General features: G+C 55.1%; 1 protein-coding gene across 2 annotated transcripts; it reads right to left on the bottom strand.

Annotated features, from left to right (window-relative positions):
• Positions 1–2,842: 2,842 nt before the first annotated feature.
• UBE2J2 (ubiquitin conjugating enzyme E2 J2) lies at positions 2,843–16,498 on the bottom strand. 2 transcript variants are annotated; one of them, XM_066270724.1, is made up of 7 exons: positions 16,215–16,498; positions 11,920–12,050; positions 9,102–9,142; positions 4,793–4,895; positions 4,571–4,709; positions 4,093–4,173; positions 2,843–3,492 (listed from the first exon to the last, which is right to left on the bottom strand). In XM_066270724.1, the coding sequence occupies exons 2-7, from the start codon at positions 12,048–12,050 to the stop codon at positions 3,208–3,210; spliced, it is 780 nt and encodes a 259-aa protein (XP_066126821.1). In that variant the 5' UTR covers positions 16,215–16,498; the 3' UTR covers positions 2,843–3,207. The 2 variants fall into 2 exon arrangements, with proteins under 2 accessions (XP_066126821.1, XP_066126822.1); XM_066270725.1 differs by lacking the exon at positions 16,215–16,498 and adding an exon at positions 15,895–16,152.
• Between the last annotated feature and the right edge of the window lie 4,040 nt (positions 16,499–20,538).

Here is a 20,538-nt window from a genome sequence, read left to right as displayed (position 1 = left end):
CGAGCATGTCCCTCCAGCTGGACCTGAGCAACAGTGTATGGGGAGTCCCCAGAGAGGCTTGGGGACTCTAACCACCTCTAGACTTCCAGATTTTCAAGCAGGACAGCTGGCGCCAGTTCAAGTCCACAAGCCCTGTGGACTGTTGCTGCATGGGGACCCAGGTGGAGCTCAAAGCCTGAGCCCAGACCCCAGCTGCCCATTGGGTGGTATAGATCAAGGCTAACGATGCAGAGCCATAGCTGGTCCCCAAAGGAGCCGCTGCTTATAGTGCAGCCTCAAGGAAGGTGGGGCACACTGGTCCCGGTGGACAGCACATTAGAGCCCTCCAGACCCTCTTTTATTTCTAGACATCTGCCAGGAATGACAGAGGCAGCCAAGCAGAAGACCCCAGCTCAAGCTATACCCATGGTCGGCTACAGGCAGAGCCAGCCCAGAGACAAGCTGGTGGGAAGATGTGAGGTGTGTCCACCCAGGAACACCCATCCTCCCTCCTGGCTCAGGCAGAGATGGTCACATCAAGGACAACAGTGCCAGTTCTGGTGACCTTGAGCTCACTTGAAGCCTCAGCTCCCTCATGTGTCCGGATCCAGGCACCTGGGTCTTGGGGGCCACATGGCAAAAGATTCCCTTCTCACCCCACCCAGCTGGACCCCTAGATACGACCTCCACCCTGTACTGGGTCAGGAAAGGTGGCCCAGGAGACTGCCAAGCTGCCAGACCTCTCCTCAGAGGCTGGGCACCTGCTTTTCACCTGGGTCCTGGTGGCCCAGTCATCCAAAGCCGGAGCATATACCAATGAGTGTGGCTGGCAGTGTTTTTGACAGGCTGCTGTGCCAGCCCCTAGCAGCCCCATGGTTGATGGCTCTGCCACTGGACAGGGAGCCACACAGCACAGGTAAGAGAGGCTGGGCCACAAACAGTTCTGACCCGACCCGAAACTCTGGGCTCAGCTCTCAGCTCCAGGAACCTTCACAAGCAGGAAGCAGGAAGCAGGAAACAGTGCTCTGGTCTACCAGTCTGTGTGCATGAGCTAGGCCACGCTCTGCAGTGGGGACACTGCATCCTCAGCTCAGGGCTGGGAGTGGCTTGTGTGACTGGAAACTGCCTCCTGGCTTTCCAGTGCCCCTCCCCCACATCCTGTGGCTCCTTCCAGGGTCCAGCTCTGGACCAGACACCTGGTAAAGGACCAGACCCTGTGGAGTCGTCAAGCCTTCCTGCTAGTTACCAGCTGCCCCAGAGGGGATACTCGGACCAGTGCTGGTGTCCTCACCCAGCCAGCTCACAGCCCAGACCTGGCCACCCTGACCCCCTGGGGGAGGACAGGACCACGGAACTTGGCATAGCTCCTACCGCAGGCCACCCATCAGGTCCTCCGAGCAGGAGTTAACTCTAGCCTCTCAGACTGAGACCTCTCAGTGTGAAAGCCTTAACTTCGGGGAGAGACGCAGGAAGTACTCTTATCCAGGGGCACTCTCCACACCAAAGCTGGCTTTGCAGGTATCCGTGAAACAGGATTTTGTTGGGTTCTGCTCCCTGATGTAGGCAGTTTTCACAACACAGCCTGCACGATGAAGGGTTCAGCTATGCGGACTGGCAGGGACACATATGCCCAAGGGGTGGTCTAAGGACATACAACTGTCCTGCACTTGTGGGTCATATAGCTGACTCTGGGGACACCAATGAAGGCTCTGCACAACGACAACCTACCTCCACCCCTGAGATCTCACATACAGAAAGGATGTAATTCTACTGTGACATTCTGCCCCTGTGAGCCGCAGGAAACATGAGTGTGTGGAGCACTGACCACCCCCCAGACATGCCTGCCAGCTGGCTGAGGGCAGAGGGTAAGGCCCAGCAGCATGGCATTGCCACCAGGGTCCACTGTCAGTCCCAGGGCACTGCCTCTGCTGCGGCCCCTCAGGTCAAGCCTGCAGCCCTCCCACAGGCCACTCGACGCACTTCCTCCAACAGATTCCAACAGCACAAAATTTAGGAACAAAGATGTAATGAAAGACTTTTTTCACAAGAGTGGATTAAACACATACAAGTGGTATAGGGCAGTTTTAAATAAATCGATCAAAAAACAAAGTCAAAGATGTAAAAACACATGGCTGCAATTTCCGTGTTCCTGCTGGCCTCTGCAGCGAGGTCACAGCGTGTCATCCAGTAGCTCCCAGGTGAAATCAGTAAACACAGACGGAGAACAGGAGGATGTCCAGGGGCCATGGGCTCTGCCCCTGAACTTGGCTGTGTCCTTCCAGGGCGGCCTTTCCCTTCTGTGATGCCCAGTGCCCTGTGTGGCCTTCTAGGAAGGGCCAGTACCTGATGTGGATCCACTATGAAGAGGGACAAGAGCCTACCTTTCAGGTCAACAACCCAAGGTTTGGACCAAGAGTGAGGTAAGTTCCAAAGTGCACAGAGCCTGCCTGCTGGGTGGGGACCTTCTGGGGCTGTAGGGGTCTCCAGGCACAGAAAGGGGCGCCTGGGCCACCCAAACCCAAGAAATGCATAGCTTCTGGGGGCACCAGAAGCGTAGAGGAGGCCAAGGTCCAGCAAGACACAGCAGCTCTGCCTCTCCACTCCCAGCCATTTCTTTAAGTAAAGGGTGACACCTTGTGGTCACAGTGAGCAGACTCTTAACTTTAGCCAAAGAGCAGGCTTTCCAGGGAAGTAACTGCTTCCCTCGAAAGTGAACACAAAGCCCATTCTCCTGGAACCGGTCCAAGCCTGTGGCAGCCCTGGGCCCCCCACTAGGCCCCCACCCATGTGGCCAACCGCAGTGTGGGACCAGCCGCTGCCTGGAGGGTCAGAGCTCCACTGGACTAAGAACACACGCAGAGTATTTGATAGGCATCGAGTTTTATATTTTTAAGTGACCAAATCTATAAAATGAAAAACAGTTTTACTAAAACAGGTCCAAAAGACAATACAGGAGATAAGCTATAAAACCAAAGCGTGAGGCCCCTCCTTCCAACCCCCGAGCTCCACAGCCCAAGACCCAGGGTGAGAACAGGGCTGGGAACTCGTGTCTGTATGCTCCAAATCCAAACCACAAGCTTTGGTTTTTGTTTTCCTCTTAATGGTTTTTAAAAAGCTAACCCCAGGAGTCAGGCGGGTCCACCCTGTGCTTGACGACATGTCCAGCCAGCGTAAGCGTGGGCCCAGTGTCCCTTGTTTTCAACCACCTCGGTGGCTGTGGCGTGTGGCTCACTCCTGCGCTATGCTTCTCAGCACGTACTTGACTGTGTAGGCAAAGGCTGCAAATCCAACTATAACAAACAAGTTCGCCAGGGCGCCGCCCAGGAGTCCGTGGTGCCGGTTGGCCTGCTGGAGCCCTGCAAGGTGTGGCCCAGCGCCCGGCGCACGCCCATTGAGGAGCTGAAGCCCATTCTGGCCGTGGTGCGTGTCCCCATCTGGGACCACATCTGGTAGGGGGAGTGCCTGGGGTCTGTTGCTGAGCTCCTCTTGTGCTTTCTGTTTCTGTTTAATTTCCTAAGAGAAAAACAGAGAGAGACAGAGGTGGGTCTGAACAAACCCACTCCCTGAGACCAGGAAGGGTCCTGTGATACCCACAAAGACCCTGAGCTGTCAGTGGTCACTGCCATTTCACAGATATAAGGGCCAAGTGACTTGCCAAATCACCAATCATTATCTAGTGGGCCCCGGACTGAGCCAGATATGAATGACACAATCACTATGACCTTGAATTGCACACAGCGCAGCCTCCCCTGCTCATGGCCACCAGAACCAGGGAGCATCCAATCCACCACACCAGGGCCCTCCCCCACTCCTCGCCCACCCAGGACCTTGGCAGCCCATGTTCAGCTGGCCAGCTCCACGTCCTTGGTGAGGACCGACCCAGTCCCTGCGCCCCCTGACCTCTCCCGGATCTGACAGCCCCATCTCCACAGTACCCGGGAACCTTAGGGGGAAAGGTCTGCTGCTCCTGCACCTAAAGCGATATGGTGACAAGTGCTCTTTCATGCTCTGTCTGCAGCACAGGACACATAGAAGCACACGTGCTCTGAAAAGAACTGAACTTCAGTGTTTCTGACCGAAGGAAGCAAAGCAGAGGCCAGCTTTCACTCTTACCTCCACGACTTCAGGAAACAGTTCACAGAAGACTTTGTCTTTTAAATTAAACACTAAACTCTGCGCTGCCAGTTGTCTTTTCTAGGAATAAAGAGAAGGGAATTGTCAGCCCAAAGGCTAACTTCAATTCTTCAAAGTTCTAAAAGCAGATGATTTTACAGCCAAGAGCTGCTATCTTCAGGTTGCTGGACACACTCAGCAAGCTTGCTCTCCACAGCAAGCTAATTCACAGTCATAAAGGCTTAGCTATGTCTCCATTATCATCAATTAATGATGATAAACTTGCTTCTCACTTAAACAACAGAACTAGTCAAAAGATGGAGTAGCACCGGGCGCGCAGGTAACACCATCAGTTCTGTGGAGCTGCCCAGGAAGCTCGGCTAAGAACGAGGGACCCCAGGGCCAGCCTCCATGATGCCTGGGGAGCAGGGACACAGGCAGGAGTACCCAACACACCAACCTGCTCTCTACCCCTCACCGTGAAGTCCGATGTCTCTATGCTGCCCAGGGTGGGGCCTTTCTCCACCATGAAGCTCAGGAGTCCAGTCAAGATGGTGGAGACAGACCAGGCCGGGTTCCACGTATCTGGGTGGAAATCCGTGATGGAAAGACACAGTCTGCAAAAAAGGGACCCACTCAATAGAGCACACGCTCGCCATGACCACAGCCACGATCCAGGTGCAGGGCGGAAATGCCTTACCTTGTATTGCACTTAAATCTTCCATTGGGGGTTATCATATAAATACTAGGAGGTTTAAAGGGAAATTCTCTGGGAAAAATTAGTTTTCCATGGTAATAGCCACCTGTAACAAAACAGAGAAAGAGCCCTGTCACGGTCCACAAAGCCACTCTAGGCCTTACCCCCGCACCCACTCCATCCCGGCTCACAGGCCCAACCTCATGCCCACCTGCCAACTGTCCCTGAACACACTGCGAGATCAGCTCCAAGGCTCCCACATGCCCCTCACCTAGCACAGAGCCTCAGATGAGCACACATGTGCTCTCCTCACCACCCCCTCATTCACACACAGGTGCACTGGCTGAGGTCACCCTACCCTAGGTCCTCTCTGACACACGACCTGTTCCTCCTCCATCAAACCATACCCAGCAGCAGGCAAACCTACCACTTCTCCCACCTTAAAAAAAACAAAACAAATCTCCGACCTCCACCCTGTAAGATTCCTGCCACCTGTGCCCCTCTTCTGTACAATCCCTGGGAGCATATCCAGGGCTGCTATCTCTCCAGTTCACCTTCCATCATGGCCCTCCAGACTTCACCTCAAGGTCACCAGACATCCCCACTGGGGGGTGACCACATTTATGGCTTCATGACCACTCCTGACCCTGCCTCCTTGGGCCCCACCTGGCTTGGCCCGCCCCTCCTGTGCTCACCACCCCCAGGTGCGGGCTGCCCAGCTCCTGTGGTGCTCTAGCTCCAGAATCACACTCCTGGGGTCTCACCTGGACTCATGTGACAGGGAGGAACGGTAATGACTCTCTAACTGGCACCTCCACCTGGACCTCTGGAGCCCTCTCCAAACTCCAGACCCATGTCCCAATCTTACTGTCCAGGCCAACAGTGCCCCAGAAAGGTCCAAGACATATTCCTGCTACTTCCCCCATACAGCAACTCCATCCTCTCTGTTGTTCAGACTAAAATCTGTGATCCCCATCACACCTGATTCATCCACAAATCCTACTGGTCCCACCTGCCAATTGATCCAGAGCCCTTCTCGCCGGCCTCACCGCTCCCACCCCTGCCGGTCAGCTCAAGGTCGCATCTGCCTATCCTCAACCAAGACCTCACAAGCTTGCTCCTGGACAGCCCCAGGAGTGTTGGAAGTGCAGAGCCTCAAGCCCACCCAGACCAGTGCTATATTTAAGTGTGCATGTGTGCATGTGCACATGCAGTGAGGCTTGAGGAGCGCTGCCCTGTCCTCACCAGGCGTGTTCCCATCTCAAGGACAGGCACACGCAGTTCCAAATGGGCACAGGGCTCTGCCCCAAGGCCACTCTTGGGTACAGCCTGCTACCACCCTATATGGCTGAATGCCCCAGCTGCCTCCCACAACTGCTGCCCCTTCCACTCCAAGGATCAGCTATGGGGCCAGCTCCACAGGCGGACAAGCCCCAGTGCAAGATGAGTGCTCAATGTGGTACTCAGAGCACCCACACACACCCTCACCCACACTCACTCAGAGCACCCTCACCCACACTCAAAGTACACTCACTCACACTGAGACAAACCCGACACACACTCAGGCAGTGTCCCCAAAAGGAAGGACAACAGCCTGTACACACGGGAACCCTGTCTGGCTCCAGTGCTAACCAGGAAGTGACCCGAATGAACAGCAAGTATCGTGCCACTGTGAGCGCCGTGGAGGGCAGTGTGGGGGGCAGCCCCGCCTCACTGAGGGGCACCGCGCTCCTCCTCCCACCACCCACCTGAGAAATAAAGGCAGCCCAGGGCACAAGAACCACTACGGGCCAAAGCCAGCGAACACCCACTTGTCCTCAGAGGTCAGGGCTCCAGGCCCAGCTCCGGGGCTGTCCAGTCCGTGGAGGAGCAGACTGCAGGCTGCACAGCTCAGGGAGAAGACAGCACACTGTGAGCCACACACATTAAACCCAGAACCTATAAAGATGTGCACCCCACATCTCAGAGAGGGAACTCTGGGAGAGCCTATGCTTGAAGGGAGCCTCGGGGGTGTCACTGAGGATGGCAAGAGGCAAGGCAGGGGCACCCGGAGAGCAATCCCCTCCATCCCAGCAGCCTGCACCCCAAGAGGGTGCAAGTGTGCAGGGGGACCGAGCCTGGGGAAGGGAGACCCCTGTGGGCAGCACGGCGCCTCCTCTCCACTGGACTGTCTTCGTAACTCGGTCAGCAATACATGTGGGCCACTGCAGTGCAAGCTGTCCTGCATCCCCCACCCTGTCCTGTCCCCATCCTCTCCTTCCAGACACAAGTCATCAGGCAAAGGGACTCTTTCCACTTTATTCTTTTTAAAAATGTGAGCTATTCTAGGCCCTTTGCCTTCCCATGTAAATTTTAGAGTAAGAACTTTAGAATAAGCTTCTGTGTTCTATGAAAAAGCTTGCCAGGATCTGAAGGGATTGGGTGAAGTCTGTAAATCAGCCTCGGAGGACCCTGTGGCAGCGCTGGGTGATGGGAAGCAGCTGTGAACTGTAGGGACTGGTTGTGCCCAGAGAGAGCTGGACAATGTGAGTGTGAACAGCGACGGGCATGGACGTGAGAGAGAAGCAGGGAGACCAGGAAGGGTGGGTGAGAACACCCAGGAGCCGGAGGAGGAGCAAGGAGGATAGTCACACCCTTAGGGCCCAAACAGCTGTCCCTACCACCTCCCCACCCCCCCTACACACACGGGGGGGGGGGGGGGGGGGCGGATGACAACATAGCAGCTCAGACTGGTCCCTTGAAGACCTTGCCGGGAGCAGTCAGCAGAGGGCAGCCCTGAGCTGAGCTGAGCTGAGCTGAGCTGAGGGGGCCTGGCAGCTTGTTCCATCCAAGTTTGTTAAAAAACACGTGCACCTTAATACGGCCTGTACAATGACCTGAGGCCCATCTTTGCTGTATATCTAGGAACTCCACCTGGACAAGGCTATCATCAAGCCCACACCCAGCTGCTGGACGCTGTCACAATCCCCAACGTTATCTTCTAGCAACACCCCCACCCTACAGATCTGCTTCTGTACACGCATTTCCTGGGGCAGATCCTCCCAGAACCAGGGCCCTGGGCCATAGAAGCATTGTGTGAAGCTAGTGACATATGTGCCAAACCACCTTGAGACAGCTGGGCCTCCTCAGCTGCCCACAGCTTTGACACCAGGAGTGGCTCTCACACTTTCTTCTCTGCTGCATAACTCCTCTCTAGTGAAACTCCTACGCAAACCCTCACATGTTGCTCCAGTCACTGCAGGACAGGAACCAGCAGCTAGAAAGCTGAAGGCACTGCCCACCAGGGCATAGCTGTGCCCTGGGCTTGTTCGGCCACGGCTCAGGTCTCCACCAAGGCTAGTGCACAGAGACCTCCTGACTGACAGCTCTAAGGTCTACTTTGTAAACAACACCAGGACCCTAGGTGGCATCAGCAGAGCAGCATGAGCACCAGTTAGGAGAGCAGAGGTGCTCAGATGACGCAGGGCAGGTCCCGCAGCCTCCCTCAGCCTCAGTGCCCTGTCCATACAAGGTGCCCACCACTGAGGCCCCAGGACTCGCCCAGAGAGAACAGTCACAGACCTGTCTTCTTCTTGACAACAGCCACCCTTCAGGAACACTAGGAGAACCTGGCGTGTTTTTTTTTTTTTTTTTTTTTTGCATTTTTCTGAAGCTGGAAACAGGGAGAGATAGTCAGACAGACTCCCGCATGCGCCCGACCGGGATCCACCCGGCACGCCCACCATGGGGCGATGCTCTGCCCACCAGGGGGCGATGCTCTGCCCATCCTGGGCGTCGCCATGTTGCAACCAGAGCCACTCTAGCGCCTGAGGCAGAGGCCACAGAGCCATCCCCAGCGCCCGGGCCATCTTTGCTCCAGCGCCCGGGCCATCTTTGCTCCAATGGAGCCTTGGCTGCGGGAGGGGAAGAGAGAGACAGAGAGGAAAGCGCGGCGGAGGGGTGGAGAAGCAAATGGGCGCTTCTCCTATGTGCCCTGGCCGGGAATCGAACCCGGGTCCTCCGCACGCTAGGCCGACGCTCTACCGCTGAGCCAACCGGCCAGGGCCGAACCTGGCGTGTTTTATTATTCACTGAGCTCTGACCTCAGACACACTGGAGACACGGCGTGACTACAGTACTTACAGATAGTCACTGAAACCCACGAGCAAAACCAAACTCTGAGCAAACACCTCCAGGACGGAGAAATACTAGGATGAATTCCAAAGGAGTCCAACATGGAAAGACTGTTATTTACAAGTACAGGGCATTTACCAGTCAAGATCTACTCAGAGTACACCACTACCTCTTGTTCTAATTCAGGCCAATGACTTACCTTCATAAGGAGTCATCTCAGGGCCTCGGACCACATAGTGCCTGAGGGAGAGAGAAAAGTTAGCTGGCTTTCGGGATGGCACACTCCCCAAATCTGAGTCATGCCAAGGCCAGGGGTTTGCCGGGCCACCAAAACCAGACACTCACAAACAGTTCATGACACTGAAGGTCAAGGCCCAACCAGCAAGGCCATTCACAGCCCTCAGGCTCTCCGGCAGCCAATGTTTTAGTCGTTTTTTAACAGATGTAGTATCTTCTAACTTTTCCACAAAGTACTTTGTCTCCACAATACAATATAAAAGCTAATCCTAACCACGAACATCAACTGTAAATTTTTAAAAACTTAATTTCACACCATTCTTGAGAACTTGAAATTCTGTATTTTTCTGTGTGCCCAAGTATCATGCAGAAGATGAAACAAGGGGCAGCTGGTGAGCAAAAATGACTGTGTCCCCCAGACTCCACCTCAGAGTGGCTGTCCTCAGGCAGGAGCAATGGGGATAGCCACGACGGTCACCACAGTCCACACACGGAGCCCGAGGGGTGCGTGTACCCCCACTCCCTACATCGATAACACAGGCTTCAGCTCTATGTCAAGAGGTGTTTGGACTTTTGGGTTTTCAAACACAACAAAAAAGCACAAAGGAGAAAGCTGAAGGAAGTTAAGCATAAATGTCAGACCAGACACAGCTGCACACCCACACTGTGCCTCCCAACCCCAGGGCATACATGGCAGGCTGTGGTAACACCACCCATCCATCAGACACCTGCTATCTGCTGGCTGATACATTTTATTTAAAAAAAATAAAACAAAAAAAACCCGCTTGACCGGGCAGTGGCGCAGAGGATAGAGCGTTGAACTGGGATACAGAGGACCCAGGTTCAAGACCCCGAGGTCGCCAGCTTGAGCGTGGGCTCATTCTGGTTTGAGCAAAGCTCACCAGCTTGGACCCAAGGTCACTGGTTCGCACAAGGGGTTACTCGGTCTGCTGAAGGCCCGCGGTCAAGGCACATGTGAGAAAGCAATCAATGAACAACTAAGGTGTTGCAAGGAAAAACTGATGATTGATGCTTCTCATCTCTCTCCGTTCCTGTCTGTCCCTATCTATCCCTTTCTCTGACTCTCTGTCTCTGTAAAAAATAAATAAATAAATAATTTTTTAAAAAAAAGTGTGCATCTACATCGGCCGACCAGGACCAGCCTTCAGAGCACATAACACACTCAGGAACATGGCCTTAATTGGTCACTGCTCCAGTTCCCGTGCCAACCTGGGCATACCAGGGAAGGAGGTACATGGGGTGGGGGGTAGGAGAGGCTGAGAGTGAGGCCAGGCAGCACAGGGCTCAGAGGACAGGCTTCCGGAAGAGGGCTTCCCCGCTCTCTGATGAGGGCCGACAAAGTGGTCCTCGCCACGTCTGAGTTGGATGTGCTGACAGGAAGCCTGCTTTCCTGTGGGGAGCCTAGAATTCTGCTGGATGCCAGGCAGAGGTACCTATGAGAGCCTCCCCCATTGGAACGGCTGGGCACTGGGCCTCTAACAGGCTTCCTGAGTGAAAAGCACCTCATACACGCTGTCCCTGTGGGACAGGAAGTGGTGCCTGGTCTCCCGTGGGCTCTACCCCCTGTGCCTTTCCCCTTTGCTGAGTGTTGTGTCTTTTTTCTTTTTTTAGATTTTTTATTCATTTTTAAAGAGAGAGAGAAGTGGGGAGGAACAGGAAGCATTAACTCCCATATGTGCCTTGACCAGGCAAGCCCAGGATTTTGAACTGGCAACCTCAGCATTCCAGGTTGACGCTTTATCCACTGGGCCACCACAGGTCAGGCGAGTGTTGTGTCTTTTCACTGTAATAAACCTTGGCAGTGGGTCTTCCTAGCAAATGACTGAATCTGGGGACCCCGACACCATGTAGGGAGGGGTCCCTGTGCCTGTGGTGAAACCAGCCCCTCTATCTGCCGACGATGGACTTTATCACTTGAGGTAGGGTGAGCTCTGCTGTGACACTGTGATCCCATTCAGACACTGGGGCCCGCATCACCCTGCAAGCACTCCAACCCACCTGGCCAGAGCTGGCCTTGGCCTAGTCTATAGGCCAAGGAAGGTGGACCTAGAATCCTTGAACACCTGGTCCCATCTGGGAAATACTTCTTATTAACTCAGTTGAACGTCTTTTTTCTGGATTTAAAAACAGTTTTAAGTACTTTTTAAAATAAAAATGTAAAACACTCTTCAAACAAGAGAAAATGCTTCTTAATATTTTGGCTCTACACCTTATTTCTCACAAAGCCACCAGCAAACCTATTAAGGGCAGCATTTCCACAGAGGTGTGTAGCCTCCTAACCCCACACTTTTAACACAGCAAAGAGCTACCACAGAGTCCATGTCCAAAAGTCACAGAGCCCCTCATATCACCTGCCTGGGCCAGTGACAGGGGCTGCAGCATCTGTTCCCTCTGTCACGCACTCTCCAGAGCAGAACAGGCTACTTCACAGAGCCCAGAAGTAAAAGAGCAGAGAAGAATCTAGAAATGCAGCTTCTCCTCCAACAGCTGTGAGGCCTGCATCAAAACCTCCCCTTTGGGCCCCCCAGATCCAGTCCTCTCCCAGGAAGGACCCTCTTCAACCCCAGCGTGCAGGAAGCAAGGACAACTGTCCTGGCTGCCATCTACTATGAGCCTGCAAGTTCACAATATCTATCGACACCTCGGACTGGTGCAGGCACCTCTTTCCGAGCTCCATGACGGGAGCACCGAGCCCACCAGCCCAGACCACAGGGAACCTGGGTGAGTCAGTGCGGGTGCATGAGGACGCAGAGCCTTACCATTCAAGAATATTGGAAGGGAGGGGCTCAGCACAGATGTAAGGCACTGGGTCTTTCTTAATTCGAAGGTAGTCCTGTTTCAGTCGCTGGGTGGCTGTGGTTGGAGCTCTCTTATTGCTGTTGCTGCTCATCTATTGAAAGTAAACACTGGAATTCACAAGAGACAAGGACATGGAGCCACCACATCCCTGCTCGGAGCCCCAACAGTCCACACTTGTGCACATCTCATGAACCCAGGGCCTCACTGGCTGTCCTGATTCGCCCACCCACTCAGACACCACAGGCTGTGCAGATTCTGTGTTTTCATCTGCCTGCCATAACCTTCATGTATGCAATGTCAGATGTAAAGATTTTTTAAAAACTTGATCTAATTTCAAACCATTGGTGGAGGTGTCTAAAGCCTGGACCAGACCCCGGGCAATGGCGCACACTGATCCAGCTCTGGGCTGGCGTCATGGCGTCAGGACACACCCACACCAGCCTCCTATAAAAGCCCACTCCCTGCACGTTCACCACTGTCAAGTGTGTGGGAGCAACAGGGGAACACAGAGCCTCTCTGAGACTGGAGAGAAACATGGGACCCCTGAAAGACTTGTACACAATTGCTAGGCAGAGTGGGAAGAAAAACCTTCCAAGGCAGAAGGCCTAAGAGAAGATTGTGCCCAGGAACAGCACTGGGTCACTGGGTCAGGAGCCAAAGCAGAATGGATTCTGGCTAACAAGTCCAGCCAGGGAGGCCAGGCCAGGTGGCCAAGCAGTGCTCCAGAAGGGTCTTAGGTCCACGTCTTAAGGTATATCTGACCTTCTTTTAGAAAGGTCACTTTGGTGGTTCAGTGTAGGATGGATGAACAGCATGGGACAAACAGGATGATGTGGAACAGACAGGATGGTGCAGGACAGCGATGGTGACAGACCAGGAGTGAAGCAGTGGCCATCATTCATCCCAGACATGGCCTAGGGAACCCTGGGACACTTCAGCTCTGCTCCAGAGGTGGAGGGGATGCTGGTCACCCCACTCTCACAGGCACCAGAACAGCTCCACCCAACTGCTCTAAACACCGGAGTTTCTCATAATGTAAGATGGAAAAACAAAAACGTTGTGCTGCTAAAAATGAAGTGTGAAAGCCACGGGCCCAGAACATGAAAGAGAGAGGACATGCAGGGTGTGCAGAAGTGGGAGAAGGAGGTGAGTCCAGGCCACAGGGGTGGCAGAGTAGAGGTGGGCAGGGGAGCAGGGGCCACACTCACCCCACTCAGCCCAGTGCTACCGACATTCTGCCACTCAAGTGTGCCCAACTCATCTTCCCGCAGCACTGGACACCGATAGCCAGGCTCACTTTCCACCCTGACTTCCTTATCTGTACAAACCTGAAGTCACTCATCCCCTCACTGTGCCTGCCCCTTCTCAGCCTCAGGCCATTGCACCTTTGGTTCCCTAGGGACAGCCACAGGACCACTCCTTCCCTCCCTTCAGCTTCAGCTTCTGCATCCCCTGTCAGAGAGGTCTGTGGACTCCTGCCCTGTGCCTATCTGATCGCTCCTCAGAGCACTACCCCCAACCATGACCAACTTAGTGTGCTCACTCTGCACCCCCAGGACCTACAGCCTGGGGCTCAGCCAGGGTACCCACAGGTGCACCATCATGCACCCCTGCTATTGGCTCTGGAGTCCGTCACCCTCAGAATCCTGCTTCCCCTTATCCCCAACCCACTCTAATGCAGGGGGTCGTTAGTTTTCCCATCATGACCCCAGCAGCCTCCCAACTGGCCTCTTGGCTTCTGTCTCTCCCCATTTTAGTCCATCTTGAACACTTAAGTCAGATTAACTTTGTCACCACAGTTCTGATCACAGCCCTTTAAGATCTGCCCAAACAGATAAACGCTAACACCTCCCCTGCTTGCCAGCCCCTCTTGGAAGCAACACCAGACAGTCCACCCAGTTCCCAACTCCCAAGGCTACTGAATGGTCTGAGGTCCAAATCCCCTTCTCATGCTAAAGCACTTGGCTGCTTCCCCACCCAGTCCACTGGCAGAAAACCCACCTACTCCCTTCCCAGTCTAGCTCAAAAGCCAAGTCTCTCAAAAGCCTCCCTGATTTCCCTGACCTAGCCAGATAGCTCTGTTGGTAGAGCACTGTCCTGAAGCACAGAGGTTGCCAGTTCAATCCCTGGATGGAGCACATACAGGAACAGATCTATGTTCCTGTCTCTCTCTCTCTCCCTTCCTCTCTAGCTAAAATCAATACATAAAAAATAAAATTTTAAAAAGCCTTCCTTGATTTCCTAGTCAAATGACACCACATTCTGTCCTTCACTAGCCTCCCAGTGGCCCAGCTCCATTAACCCAAGTGCCCAGCAGACAACTGGTGTGCCTGAAGCAGGCCCCAGACCAGCCTAGGAAGGCAGGTTCCCCACACAGCACTGCTCCCAAGCTCCTGGCTGGAGACGCCCAATGGGCCAGGTAGCTCACCTTGGGCCAACACCTAATAACAAACACAGCAAAAACAAACCACCACAGGGCTTGTCATTTCTTTTCAATGTTCATGCTGAAGTTAACACTCTGCCATCCACAAAACAATTCACCAGACAATTCAAATACAACTGAGATAAGTGGCCAGGCTAGACACTTAGTAGCAGGTTAATGGGCAGCCACACAAAACAAAATTGATCATGCCGGTCAGGAACAAACTTCTGGCTCATTTTTGCTTCCAAAGCTGTAATATGTTTACGTTCAACTACTGAGTTCACACAAAGGAAAGGGCTCCCTCCTTTGCCTCACACAGAACAGTGCTCTAGGTGATTTCAGGTGAGGCGGTTTCTCCCAATTTTTCCCATCAGAACAGAATGTATAGCACAGACCATGACGTGTCTCAGGGCTCCCTTCACACCAAGTCCCCACAGGCAGAACACATAAGGTGTATTAGAATGAAGAAAAAGACGTGGTATGGGTTAAAAAGAGAAAGTACACCCAAAGGCTGAAGGAAAGCAACCAACCCACTTACAGGACCCGAGTCCCTTCAGGCTCATATTGAGACAGAGTGTCTGCCCAGCATCTGTTCACCCAGCTCCTCTTCTCTTGGGACATCTCTCCTGCTCTATGTACGTGTAGCTCAGGTGATGGTGTGGCATGAGACCTTGGCCTGACCGACCAGATGGGCACGTGACACACCCCCGCCCAGAACTTTGAGAGAAGTCTCTCAGATCTCCACCAGGATTGCTTCACAGGCTGGACAGAAGCCCGGGCTGATGGAAGTAGCCCCACCACTCACACACCTGCCCAAGGACAGAGCTGCCACAGAGATAAGCCCTACCAAGGCACTAGATTATTAACTGCAGGTTTTGGGCACTGAGATCCAACTGTGCCTGAAGTTTGCACACTAGGCTTTTCAGTGAAGTGAGACCCTAAAGTTCCTTTCTCTTGAAGCTGGATCCCCTGGCTTCCTCTGCCTGGAATGAACGGAACCCCGCCCCACTGCGAGGTGTATCTCTTACCCACTTTTAGCTCTACTTGAGCTGTTTTGTGCCTGAGCCCCCAGCAATGGTTGGGAAACAGAACTGAATTAAGGTCAGCTAAGTGTGGCGTTAGTTGAAAAAGAAACTAGAAGTTTACACCTAGCCAGACTCTGAGAGTATAACTCTATTACTGCAGGTAACTAGCAGATAAGGAGTGAAGCCCACGCAGACGGGGCTTCCTGTATGTGCTCCAATCCAGGGATTGAACCGGCAACCTCTGTGCTTCGGGACAGTGCTCTACCAACACTGTCCAGACCCCAAATCCCACTCCAGCTGCCAGCGATGGAGTCATGCCGCCTGAATGCCCCCTCAGCTACCACCCCAAGGGGCACAACCCCGGGCACCCTCACTCCTCGGGGACTGGGGAAGCTGTTTAGGGTTCTAACTGTTCAGGTGAAGCAGCGGCAAGCTGAACGGTACCACCTCCATCCACCCCAACGGATTCCCAAGATACATTTACAAACCAAGATCTATGTCAGCTCATCCTGGAGGTGCCCGCAAGTGTGCCACTAACAGGGGCCTTTCCGCAGGAGACCCACCGTGTGGCCGGGCAACCAAATGCCCGAGCTGGCCGCAGGACCACCGCGGCCGGAGCCACGGGCGCCCCGCTGTAACCGACTTCGGGTTCCGCGCACGGGAGCTCCAGGCCGGAGCCCCGCGAGCGACGGATCGGACGGGGACGGGCAGTCCAGTGGCCCCGAGGCCCCGAGTCTCCTGCCCCCGCTCGGGCCGGCGCCGGCGGGTGGGACCAGCGGCCGAGTCCCCGGCGCAGGCGCACACTCACCTCTCCCCGTCGCCGCGCGTGGGCCGCCGCCGCGCTCAGGCTCGCCGTGGTCGAGGCCGGAGCAAGAAGCGGAGAGTGGGGCCCGCGCCGGAGAGCCGCACCGCCCCGGGACCGAGCCCACCGCACCGCCGCAGCGCCGCCGCCGCCGCCTCAGCTTCCAAGATGGACGCTCTCGTGGGTCGGGGCCATCCTCGCTTCCGATTCCGGTGCGCGGCTCGCCGGGACGGCCGCTCTAGGCGACCGGGAGGACGTAGCCCGAATCTCGCTGCTGCCTTCCGATCCCCGAGGTGGGGACTCAGCGCATGCGCACTGGCGGGCAGCTCCGCGGGGCGGAGCCCAAGATAGACAGTCGGCGCGTGCGCACTGGCGGGCAGCTCCGCAGGCGGGGCCCAAAATGGAGACAGTAGGCGCGTGCGCACTGGCGGGCAGTTCCGCGGGTTGGTACCCTGAAACCCTTGGCTGGTTTGGTCAGGCTGTCATCGCCCTCCCTGGCATCCCTCGGAAATACCTCCTTCCGGTGGGAAGCCCCGGAGGCAGTCCTCCTCTGAGACTATACCTCTTCACCCTATACCTCGGGCCAGAGGGTTTCCAGCCCAGAGCGGGGCGCGCCCAGATAAAGGGTGACCCCGGCGGTGCTGGCGTGAGCCCAGCCCTGAGTCACTGATACCGATTCCCCCACTAGCCACCTTCCAGAGGATTGGCCCAGTCCGGCTGGGCCCAGTTCTTCTGAGCACTTAATAGAAAAGAGCCAGGCAGCCGAGGTCTCCGGCCTATCAGTGACCCAACCGGCTCAGGGCCCCTGAAAATCAAGTCCTGGGTGCCCCGTGTCTGGTCTCTGCCAGAACCTGTGCCAGGTGGGGTCCGCCGTGGGCAAGCTTGCCCAGCCCCTGCCCATGGGGAGAGCCGTTCTCGTAAAAATAGTTCCACTGTTTCCCGACCGAAGTTTCCACCCAGCCTGTGAATAGGGTTATTATGCATCAGTGGACAGAGCATTGAGGCTTGCTTTCCGCTCCCACGGTCCCCTCCCTGGCCCTGGGGGCGGGGCGGGGGGCGTAGAGCCTGGCCACCCCACCATGTGAGTGGAACTGAAGCAAGCAAGTGGGGGGCCAGGGCCAGGACCAGGGTGGGGGTCTGGGAGGAGGGTACTGTTGTTTCCAGACAGCATTTGGATCCCTGAATGCATGGGCCTGGAGCTGGTACTCTCCACCTCACATATGCCATGGAGGAATGTTTGGAAGGACAGGAGGATGGCAGACAGGTGCGGGTGGGACGGCTGCTATCTGAACCAGGGAAGTGTTGGGTTGCTGGGTAGGCTAGAACATTTCCCACCACACTCCCTCAAGAGGCAGCCCACGATAGGACCATGTCAGGAACTGGAGTGTGCTGCATATTGACTGTGAGGCAGACAGTGGTCACCAGCCTGTACAGATCCAGAGGGGCCATCACTGTACAGGGCCACATGGCTCTGTGCAGCCGGGCTGGGATTCAAACCCTAACTCCTCATCCTCTGCTGCAACCCCGGCTGCCTCTCCGAATAGGTTGATCGACCACACAATTGACGCTGGACGCCAAGCAATAAGAGCCCCAGCAATAACCACTGACATAGGGTGGGAGGGCAGCCAGGCTCACCAGTTTTGGTGCATCCAGGGCACCTGGGACAGGATCTGAGCGACTGCTTCAGGGCTGGTCCCAGGTCCTATGCAGAACCCAGGACTGCACATCATCCCTCAGTCGACCGCCGCAAGTCAGCCCATGGGAATCCAGCCTGCTTCCTCTTTATGCACCTCATTCCTTCTGGGAAGGCTGACTTCCCCTGATTGCAGCTCCTGCTGCCTCTCACCTTTACTCCTCCACTTCCTCCACCTCCTCCTCCTCCTCCTCTTCCTCAGAGCTCACCATCCCCAAGCAGGGCTGGCCCAGCTGTTTTTAGCTTGTGGGAAATTACATAAGGAAGGTCACCCCAAGACACCTGGGGTTCAAGTACAGTGTGTCTAGTACATGCCCACCCACACATGCAGAGCACAGTGTGGGGCTGGGGCCTCACTTTGTCTCAATGGGAAGGTAGCAGAGGGAGGCTCAACTCTGAAGCCCCAGAATCAACTGCCAGCCTGCTGCTCACCACGCACCCAAGTTGCACCGTGAGGGAGTAGGTGCCTTAGATAGGTGTGGCCAGCAAACTGCCAAGACCCCACAACCTCCCCTCACCAAATCCACATATGCTACCTTCTTCTCAGCAAGACCCAGGCTGCCCAGCTCTCTGGCCATACAGCTGGTGGCCTCAGCAATTGGGATGGAAACGGGCAATTAGGATGGTGGCAGGTGGTAACTAAGACCTTCTCAACCCCAAAGCTGCCCTCTGGAGCAAGAGAGGCTGGGGTTAGGCTTTGGGGGGAACTTCCTGACAGCTAGTACTATAGATGGCCAAGCTGCAGGAAGAGGACAGGGGCATCTACCCCTGAGCACCTTGAATGAAAGGCCCACCCTCTGTGTCATAAGAGCTTCCAAGAAACCAAAAAGGGTTAGAACCAGGAAAACATGCCTCCATCTATGGCTGCCGCCCCTTCCCAGAGCAAGACGTGAAGGCCTCAGTCACATCTGACCAGTAAGAACTGTCTGGTCAGAGCACAGAAGAACCAGCCTGGAGGGGACGAGGAGGAAGTGTGCACACACCCTACCCCTTCCACCCGGAGACACATGGACAGACCCTCAGTCCCACAGAGGCGTGTCACACACTCTACACCCTCAGCCGGCAGGGAGGAGCCTCTGGGAGCGCCCTCTGTGGTGGCCAAAGGCACTGTTTGGCACTGCAGTCAGTGGTTGGGAAGGAGGGGTGACCTGCCATGGCACCAAGGAGGTCCATAACTTCCCGGGACAGGGACTCCAGAGGGGTCAGCCCCCATGCTCCACCCACAGGAAGTCAATGTGCCTGCAGAGCCCATGGGCTCAGACTTCGTGTTGCATCAGAACCCCACCACCACCACCACCACCACCACCACAGGCCAACTCTGACCTGCCTCTGAGGGTGAGGATGCCCACAGGGGAGGAAACCGAGCCTGGGGGGGGGGGGGGCTCATAAAATGTCAAGTACCACTCAGTATCCAGGGCACTCTGGCCTAGAAGGGTTCATCTTGATACCCCTAGGCCCAGGCCTTCTCTAAGGCATTCTCCCCTCCCCAGTGGCCCAGATATAGGTGTGGACCCAGTCACAGACCCTCAGCCCCCAGGACCTTCTGTTGGAATCTTGGCTGTTCTCAGGACATTCCCCAAGGAAGAAGTAAGGATGGTTTGTGTCTTCTGACTAGAGAAGCTCTGACTCCAGTCCCACAGTGTTTGGGTAATTGAAGGCAAGCTCTAACCCCTAGCCAGGGCTCCCTCACCCACAGGAAGGCCAAGGTTCCTGCCTGCAAGCTGCCTTTAGCTGGCCAGAGTTCTCTGAAGCAGGCCTCTGCAGTCCCCCTTTCCAGACAGCTCACTCTGCAACTTCATGATACTGGGTTCATGAAGGTTGAACCCAGAGGGTTCGGGGGCTTCCTCTTCTGCCGAGAGGCCTCTCCCAGGGCAGTGTGACCCTTTAGTCACCTCGATAACATGGCCTACCCCCTAAATGAAAGTTGTTCAGGCCTTTGCTGAGTCTGTGGGCTCTCACACAGGCCCAAGGAGTGAAGTCTACACACCAGAGACATCAGCTGGTCCTACCTCTGAGCCTGAGCATGGAGTGGCACCTCAGCCTCTTGAACTTAAGGAAATGGGCTCAGAGAGGTTGAGTAATTCAGGAAAGGTCACAGCAAGCGAGTGGAGAGTCATGATTCGCACCCACACCCTGATTAGTCCAAGACCAATTCTTCCCTCAACATGACTTCCATTCCCAGGTATTACCAGGAGCCATCTACCTCCTTCCAAAGTCACAAGGCTGGTGACCTCACCCCTCCTCAGAGACATGGCTACCAGCACAGCGTGTTGGGTCTAGGGATCTTTTTCTCATCTTAGCCCAGCTCCTCAGTACTGATATGGGGTGGGGTGTCAGGGACCCACAGCCTGTCTTGAGGAGGGAGCAGTAGGGCCTGAGCTGATCTCTCAAACCTGGGACCGGGCTGAGGTTTTGGTCATCTGATATGGTGAGGCTTCTGGGTCAGCATGGGGAAATGTTGGGCTCCCCAGTGGGACCAGTGTTGGTGGGTTATTCTGTGGGCTGAGTATTGGATCATCCTCCCTTCAACAAACCGTTTGGCCTCCCACAACCACACTTAGGCTGAGGATTCCAGCCTCAGAGACAGTGTGGTTTGGACTATGGATGCCATGTGTGTTGTTAACATGTGGTGTGTGG

The sequence above is a fragment of the Saccopteryx bilineata genome, chromosome 3 (genome assembly GCF_036850765.1).
Source record: "Saccopteryx bilineata isolate mSacBil1 chromosome 3, mSacBil1_pri_phased_curated, whole genome shotgun sequence".
Taxonomy (NCBI): domain Eukaryota; kingdom Metazoa; phylum Chordata; class Mammalia; order Chiroptera; family Emballonuridae; genus Saccopteryx; species Saccopteryx bilineata.
This window is presented reverse-complemented; position numbering and strand designations above follow the sequence as displayed.